General features: G+C 39.1%; 1 protein-coding gene across 2 annotated transcripts; it reads left to right on the top strand.

Annotated features, from left to right (window-relative positions):
* The first annotated feature begins 2,020 nt into the window (after positions 1 to 2,020).
* LOC137985053 (uncharacterized) lies at positions 2,021 to 8,923 on the top strand. Of its 2 annotated transcripts, none has more exons than XM_068832488.1 (3): positions 2,021 to 2,119; positions 5,344 to 5,658; positions 6,914 to 8,923. In XM_068832488.1, exons 2-3 carry the CDS (start codon positions 5,359 to 5,361, stop codon positions 8,435 to 8,437), a joined length of 1,824 nt encoding a protein of 607 aa, XP_068688589.1. In that variant the 5' UTR covers positions 2,021 to 2,119; positions 5,344 to 5,358; the 3' UTR covers positions 8,438 to 8,923. The 2 variants fall into 2 exon arrangements, with proteins under 2 accessions (XP_068688589.1, XP_068688590.1); XM_068832489.1 differs by having other exon boundaries at positions 2,090 to 2,175.
* The last annotated feature ends 410 nt before the right edge of the window (positions 8,924 to 9,333 follow it).

Here is a 9,333-nt window from a genome sequence, read left to right as displayed (position 1 = left end):
TTAAACGTCTTGCGATGAAGGAGATAATTGTTAATAAATTCACACTATAACAGTTAATTATTCCATATCAGCTTTCCCCAATTAGTTTTTATTGAACCAATTTCCCCTTACCAAACGGGAACCAAAGAATATCCATAATTACCTTATAAATGCGTTATATAAGCTTTACTTGGTATCAATATATCAGTATTGATAAAATGCCTTTCATTTCAGTAGAAGTGGCATCACAATACTTTAAAGTACAAAAATAAAAACCTTGAACTTGTAATCTGTAATCGTGTTAGTCGAAACAATCCTTTCCCTGTGGGGTAGGGGTGAGAGGTAGAGGGGCAGGCGTGGTGGAAGACATAAAGCCTCCAAAATTTAATAGGGTGCAATTTATTTCTCGATATTTTCCCCCGATATTTATGCCCTTCCAGAACTGCTGCCGTGAACTGTCTCTTCAGCTTATTCACACCTTCCTGCCCTCCCGAAAATGTATATCTCCTTTTCTTTTTTGTAACAATGGAAACCAAAGCCCGCTTTTCTCACGAGACATTTTGACAGAGGGTGGATTCAGGCAGGTGAAAAATTTAAGATGCCACATGCTAATGAGTTGCACAAGAAGCTGGTAGTGATTGGCTAGGAAGAGACTTCAGCAGTTCTAAGAATGCGCCGATGTAAAACAAAGCAAGACAATAAATATAACTAAACGTTTTTTGTCAGAAAACCCTGTCTTTGCATGATTTCTCTCGAATCTATTCTTGAAAAAGTAAGAAACAATTTCATTCGCTTGTATAAATCAACATCAGAAGAAAATAACGGCAATTCAATTGAAACCACGCAAGTTACACTTCACTTGGTGAAATCTTCAACACCAATCCTGTTTATATCACTGGTAAAAAAAAAAAAAACAACAGTCAATTCATACAATAAATGCCTCATTGACCTCGTTTTGTCGAAACCTTATTGGGAAAAATCTGAAATTACTACCGGTGATCAAGAAGTTAGCCGGTCGTGTTGAAAGGGGCATTGCTCATTTATTTGGTAATCCATCCCAGCTCTGTGATGAAGGCAAACCACTAGTCTCTGACACCATTTTTTGAAACGTTTCCTTGCTTTCAATTTTAAATGGACAAGCCACCGAATCGTTTGAGCTCCTTTTCTTTTATCGTCATCATCTGATTTAAACCCGTTTTAAATGTGCAGCTGATCTCTAAGCGTCGATAACTTAAGATAGTCCATGTTCTAAATCAGATCTAGAGGTTACACAGAATTCACTGTAGCAACAAAGACAGATTTATAAAGCCGAAACAGAAAATGAATTTGATTCTAGATAACATAATACCCAAGTACGAAAACTTCATACTCTATTACATACAAAATGGAATGACAACGAGAGATTACAGCCAGTGAATACCAGCTAGAAATTTCCACCTTCATACGCAAATATTATAAAAAGATTACATTTAACAACTGTTGATACATAGTCAAAAAATGCAACGTCTTTTAATTCACAACCAAGACATGGACATTTTTACGTTTAATTTTATCTACATTAAAACTAGTACAAGTTTGCCCTTATTTAACCTTGTCTACAGCTACACTATTTCTGGTACATGTTGGTATTTAGTTTTACAACCATTTGTTTGGAGATTTAATTGCATTGCAACAAAATTAGTTACTTCCATTGAGCAACACCGTAACAAAAACACAATATTTACCAACATGTTTCTACAAACTACAACACAGTGCTTTAAAAAGAAAAACCAAATCTTTCTGTATCAACAGGTACCTGTATCCACAATAAAGATTCATGCAAATAACTCCAGCAACTTCTAGCTATTTTGCATCGCTACAAAAGGCATCATTTCCATTAGTGGTTACCTCAGTGAACATGAACACGGTCACTGAACACAGATCTTGTCATTTTTTAACAGGTGAAAAATCGCGAACCATTGTTCCTTTCCATTAACGACTCTTTCAAAGAAAACTCAGTCAAAGGTAGCCAAGGCGTTCTACAAGCGGAGTAAAAAGTTTGTATAGACTTGAAACTGAGTTGAGAATATCTTCTTGTCAGTGCTTCTGAAATTCATACGTGCAATTTTCGTCGGTAAATCACATACAAAGAAAAGACGAGGTGAGAAAGCAAATTTTCAACCTACGGAGGCCAGTTCGAAAGCTCTCTTTTAAGAGGTAACGGCTTCAAATTCTCATATCTGCAACTAAACGGATTTACCTACAGTAGTCACAAATTCAACTCCTCCACACTTGGTTTACCTCCTCAGTACCAGTTAGTATTTTAACAATTTAATTTCTGTTGATTTACAGTATTTGCCTATTTACAGTGTCCACAATTAGCACAGCGTTGCTAAATACATCTACACTTAAATTTTTTAATGTGTATTTATATTTATTTATTTTAATGCAAAAACGTTGAATTTTTTTTTGCTAGGAGCTTTCTTTGAACTAATAGCCACAAACCGCCAAACCATCTGTCATGAAAATGAAAAGCTACAACCAGTTGCAAAAGTAGTTGAGACATCCTACCTTAACAAGAGACAACTCTTCGCCGCGCTATCTCGCGTAATCTTCCCTCCTCCCTTCAGTTCCAATGTTGCTAGCTAAGAAATATCATGTACAAAACTTAGATGAACAACATTGAATCGGGAAGAAGGGGGTTAATCGTGATTTTGTGACAAATTTGTTATTTGCGATCCATTTTAGTAAGTAAAGCCATTTTTTGCACAAAGTGTATCAACATTTTTGCAACTGGTTGTAGCGTTTAACTAACGGTCAAACCTTGGACGAAATAAAAATTTGATCCAAATTAAGCACACCTACCTCGCTAAAGGGAAGCAAACACAGTGCACAAATTGAATGGGCTGTGAACGATAAAGAGGATTTTACAAAAACTTCTTAGTATAGGTTTTACACCAACACCACTACAAGGTACAACATTTGACCAAAATGAAGAAAAGGAAACAAACAAGCTCAGCTCTAAGAGCGATAGTACCAAGTTAAAATCAGGGTTTTCCTGAAAAGTTAGAATGTTTTCCTCGAATTTGTTAAGGCATCGTAAAGAAGAATTTTGAACTTTGTGTAATTTTACTTAATCGGTAGAGATTTGCTGAAGCAAAGGCATATAAAAAACCAGGAAAGATTTATTGCTCGACGTTTCGGGGTCATCATGATCTCATTATCAAGAGACTAGTTAAATCGTATGCAAATAAGGAAAAGTACAAGATAAGCACTTAAATTACAATAAACGGCCTAAACAAACACCTTGGCGCGGATGGAATCCGTTTGCACGTTCAATGTTGGTTCACACATGCGAATGTATAACATTTCTTTAACGAGGCAATCAAATTTGCCGCTACATTTCGTGATGGTGTGAAATTGCTCAATGAACCGTTCAGGAATTTCGCTATTGCGCTGGAGGTTGTAATGTTTGTAAATCGAAGAAAAATCGTAGAAGGGCACACTAGAAAGTCATCTTCGATTTACAAACATTACAACCTCCAGCGCAATAGCGAAATTCCTGAACCCTTCATTGAGCAATTTCACACCATCACGAAATGTAGCGGCAAATTTGATTGCCTCGTTAAAGAAATGTTATACATTCGCATGTGTAAACCAACATTGAACGTGCAAACGGATTCCATCCGTGCCAAGGTGTTTGTTTAGGCCGTTTATTGTAATTCTAGGTCACGCTATTTTAGGTAATTTTGTTTAATATTGTTAATTATGAGCTCTAAACGTCAAATTGGCAGAGCAAGAGTCTTTCATTTGCAAAATCACGGCCACATAACAACTGAGAATGATTTTCCAGCTGTGTAAATGACATTTTGATATAGACTGATATAAATTTGAAAAAAGGTGGGCCGACGTTTTTCAAATTTACCCAAATTCAATCCATTTCAATCCTCTCCAGTTTTGTCCATCCATGTCCCTTCGTGGCTTCCCTGTGTTTTGTTAGAGTTCTTCTATGGTTTTGAACAGTTACTTTGATATTTTAGTGAATTCTATGACCATTCGGTCAGTGCTGAAATTGCCTAAAATTGCGTGACCTAGCCCCTTTAAGTGCGTATCTTGTACTTTTCCTTATTTGCATACGATTTAACTCGGTCCCTTGGTTTAAGAGGTTTCACAAGAACCCTCTTAAAATCTGCAGCAGCTTGTAGCTATTTTGAGCCCCCGCAAAGGCATTATTGCCATTAGTGGTTACCTAAACATGAACACGGTCATTGACTACAGACCTCGTCATTTTAACAGGTGAAAACCCTAGAGCCATTGTTCCTTTCCATTCACGACTGTTTTAAAGCAATCTCAGTGACAGGTAGCCAAGGCGTTCTAAAAGACTCTGTATATTTTTAACTCGAGCGGAGTAAAAAAATTATATACCGGTAGACTTGAAATTGAGATGAAAATATCTGCATGCTTGTCTTTTTTCAGTACTTCTGAAAGTCTTAAGCGAGATTTTAGTTTCAATGGTCAATCACATACAAATAGCGACTAAAAATGAGAAAGCAAATGTTCAGCCTACGGAGTCCAGTTCGCTTCACTTCTCATCTCTGGCACTAAATGGATTTACCTACAGTAATAACAAAATCAACTCTTCCACGTATTGTAGATAGCCAACTGGTCTGCCTCTTACCAGGCGGAATTTTTCAACATTTGTTTGCTTATTTACCCTGCGTTCTTAATTAGCACAACAGTGCTAAATACATATACACTAAAGTAATCTTTAATTTTATTTATTTATGTTAAAAGCAAAGAAGTTGAATTTTATTGCAAGGAGCTCTCTTTAAACTAACAGCTTCGGCCACACACCGGCCGCTATTTGTTCGCGAAAATGAAAAGTTGGCCAAGCCTCGGCAGAGATAAAAATTTCATCCCAATTTAGCACGCATTTAATGGGTTGCTGATGAGAGAACAGATTCTCTTAAACTACTAAGGTTTAACACAACCCGCGAGCGCGACCTACTAGCCTTACTTGACGTTTAGAAAACTACCAGTTATAATTTTTTCATTGATTGCTGCTCGACAGACAACGATGGTGAGATATTTGACCAAAATGAAAAAAAGGAAACTAATGTAAAAACATACAAGTATAGTTCTAAATTCCTACCTATTCTTTATCTTTGAAATAAAAAAAAAGCTCTAGAATGCACATTTACAGTCGCCCGAGGAAAAGTCTAGAAATAATCTTAAATCACAACCTGAACAGACAGCCATCGGTTATGCATGCTAGCGTCATTAATCAATCGCTATCCATGATAATCTTACCTCATAACTTGTAAATCTGAACGAAATAAAACGTCGAAGATATTCCAAGACAATTACACATCTATTCTTCAACAGACACATTTAACAACCATGAAGTCCATCCCACGGCTGTTCCTAGTGTTGTGTTTGTATGTTGTCATTGTGAGATCCGAGGTAGGGGGCGACTTCAGTAACTGCATCCAATTCTTTTACAAAGACGTACCTCCACAACTACAGGGCGGATATGCAGAACCACCGAAAAAAATATGTCAAATGTATCAGAATCAGTATCGATATGCCACACTGTATAGTACAAGCCTACGGATTCCTTTGTTCTCCGCCTACACGTTACCTGATCCTTGCCAAGGTCGTCAACCAGACAGAAGAAGTACTTGGTTTATCGAACCCCAGGTTAGTCATTCGTAGATCTTGATACCTTCAAGTTCATGATAAGCTTGAAAACAACGTTCATCTTTTAACATACACCCAAATCTAAAAAATGTCAATATCTTTCTTGAAAATATATAAATGATGGTGACACAAAAAAATCGCTCAATAGCTCTCATTTCAAAGATCGCATACTAGAATTTCATCTACAGACTTGAAAGTTAGAATCACTTTGCATAAATTTACAGATCCAATTGAATTAATAGCCATAGGCGCATTTAGGGGAGGGGCCGAGGGGGCCGCGCCCGCTCCCCCCTATTTTTTCTTGTATTTTCAAAAAGTTTTACGATTTTGCTTTGAAAATCGTTTATAAAATGCCCTTTCATTCCATCATCGGAAATGCTCACATTACTAACTTTGCATCACGAATACGCCCACAATGCTGTATGCTGCATGTCCTGAAAAGTTTTCATTCGGGGGGGAGGACTCGGCTTCCTCTTTCTAAATTTTCTGGTTCCGCCCCTAAATTAGCTCTGATAATCGTGCACCATCGTTTCATCTGCGGCTTTTGCGTGGAAAGATTCACTTAATAGAGAATTCCTTTATTCTTCACAAAATGTCACTAGGCCTTTTCATTATCAATTATTTCACGAGGTAGTCATTTATGACGTGAATCCCGAGTCTTTGTCAGGTCAAAAGGTCAGCTGGTCACGCGTATTCTTATGAAGCATGGTGCTCCGCTGTGATTCGTTGGTTTTTAGCAGCTGTGATTGATGCATTTCGACCAATGCTGTTCCGGTGGAATGTTCCCTGGGTGGTTCAGTTCTCCCTATGTCGTGGCCTTTTCCTCTTGGTCATCCATGCTTCTCGCATTTTGATTTCAATATTTCTGTTTTTTTTTTTTTTTTTGAGTGCAGTCTGATGTGAAACGCCTCTTTGACCCCGCGTGTGTACCAGTCCAGCCAATCAGAGCCGAGCACCATGCTTTATATGGCAGAGCTTCGGTGCGCAAAATGCGCCAGCGGAGCATTAAAACCAAAAACTATGGTAGTCACCTGACCGTCCTAGCGGGGGAGGTGGAGAGGAGTCCCACGTACTTCAAAAATACCTTATAGAGGTCACGTGCTTTTTAAGTTGACCGCTAATCGCGTATTTCTACAACTTATTAAGAATCAGCTGCAAAAAGTGTACATCTTCGCTTTTCGGCTAAGCGAAACTTTATACTAAGGTTGCATTAAACAGGCAGACCTCAAAAACTACTCTCTATTTGTTTAAACAGCTTTTGCCCAGGGAGCAAATGATGCGTCGAAACAGTATGGATTTGGCTGGGCATCAAACGGCGGCCCACAAACGATATCAAGCTATCAACGCTGACTACGAAAACACTGGTTACGATCGAGGTCATCTCAACCCAAACTCTTATCAATGTAATGACAGTCGCACTGCAACTTTCACTCTCACCAATGCTGTACCACAGGACCCTTGCTTCAATGAGCAATCGTGGAAGCAAATGGAGGCTGTGTCATTACGAACAATGAGAATGAATTGCTCTTTTCCCGGGGCTGAGCGATACTTTGTCACCGGAGTGGTCAAGCGAAGGACAAGAATTCCAAATGAAGAACATGACGTGGAGGGAGACAGAACAAGGCAGTATAACCGAGTGACCGTCCCAAGTCACTTGTGGACAGCGGTGTGCTGTTACGATTCAACCAACCAGGGAAAAGGATTTTCGTTTGCTTACATTGGGGAAAATACTGCAGAAGCCATTGTAGAAACTATTCCTGTAAGTGAACTCGAGGCAAAACTAGTTAGAGCTAATCTAGGAGCGGATCGCTATGAAAGAGTCAGTATTTTTACAGATGACTGTAACGAGGACTCGGACTTGTCAAAGCGCATACGAGCTCAAGTGTCGTTCCCAAACGATGTCAGGGTGGCAAATAGAGTGAACGATTTGAGCAGAGTGGAACAATCATCCCTTCCCATAAAGAAACGAAAACTCGTACACCAGGCAGTGAGCTTGATATCAAGCAACAAAGGTGCCGCAAATAGCTATTCCATTGCTAGGCTTGACCTAGGTATGACATTAGCAAGAAGCAATACTTTGTTGAACAAGACAAGAGAGTTGCTTTTTGCTCAGGGTGCTAGCGTGTTACTTTTTGAACCACACGACATAACGGCAGTTGACAAACCCCCGCATGGAGGGGAGCTCGATGCATATGGTATCTATACAGGTTCTGCCAAACAAGCTAAGAACAAAACAGCATTGAGAAGTAGAAGAACACATGTAGACGACCTGGATGATGGCACACGAGGAGAAACCAATGACCAAACCAATACCCCAGTGGAAGACAATTACCTGATCGTTCCAAATCTTGCTGCCGATGGATCTGACGTTACACTTACTGGTGACCGCTGCATAAATTCCAGTTGTCATGTTGGTGGAGGAACATTTCACAAATGGTGTTACAAGGACTGGAAGAAAACTCAAGGCCAGTGCTGTGTTTCTGAATGTAAGTTTCGAGGAGGCAAGGATTACCAAACTTGTTACACTGAACCTGACAACTCAGCAGAGAAACCATGCTCCAGCAGATTCTCCACCATTGCTGTTTCGGCTCAACGCTGTCTAGCTGACCACGAATGTGGCCTCCATGGATATGATTACTACTGGTGTTATGTTGACCTTGAAAAGAATTGGGATTACTGCTGTCAACCATGGCACGCGTGTGACCACTACGGATACAACTACAAGTGGTGTTATGCGGGTAAAACTAAAAAATCAAAATGGAAAAATTGCTCTTATTAAACCAAGATGCAAGGGTAAAAAAAAGATATTTTTGATTAATCCACAGCTCGTACAAATAATCTATTATAAATAGAAGATAATCACTTTAGGAAAAAAGTAAGGTACATTTGAACTCTGCTGAACAGTTTTGACTTAAAGGATCTTAAAGGTGCATGGATGAATAATCGTTACAGGTTAAAACTCGCTTTTAATTTTAATAAATGAAATTAACTTGGTGATAAGGATTCCACATGTACAGTGAGAGACTCGAAGGATAGATATTCGGGTGCCGAATAAAATGCAGCAGTGGCTAATCAATTTGAGCCTACAAAGTCAAACGCGTTGTGATTTCCCAGCGTTGTTTTTTGTATTTACTTGCTTCTTGTTTTCTTGCAAAGGCAGCCGCGATACTGAGCACAGCGGCGAATTAACAGATTACAGCCAACTTACTCAACGTAGAGTACTTGTCTAAAAGATTTTTGTTTAATGCGCTGCATGAAGACAAAATGTTACGGGTGCAAAATAAATGTTGGTAAAATCAGTAATTGATTGAGCGATTGACTGACTGACCAACCGACCAACTGACCGACCGACCGAACGAACAACTGACCATTTGACAGACAAACGGACTTCAAGAACACACAGACAGACAGGGAGACAGCTGGCAGACAGACAGTTGGACTTCAAAAAAAAAAAGGCAGACAGACAGACAGCGTAAAATGGCGCGTACTAAATTACTACAGTCGGACCTCTATTAAGCGGCCACCTATTAAGCGGCCACTTTCCAAAGTCCCGAATTATTGGTCAGTAAAATGCTGCATTCGATACCTCTTTCCAATACCTCTTTCCAACGGCCACCTTTTTGCTGTCGCAAGTTTAGTATTTACTGTTTTTTTACCTCTGTTAAGCGGCCAGCA

The sequence above is a fragment of the Montipora foliosa genome, chromosome 14 (assembly GCF_036669935.1).
Source record: "Montipora foliosa isolate CH-2021 chromosome 14, ASM3666993v2, whole genome shotgun sequence".
Taxonomy (NCBI): Eukaryota; Metazoa; Cnidaria; class Anthozoa; order Scleractinia; family Acroporidae; genus Montipora; species Montipora foliosa.
The sequence above is the reverse complement of the archived record's forward strand: the minus strand, read 5'-3'. Positions and strand labels throughout refer to the sequence as shown.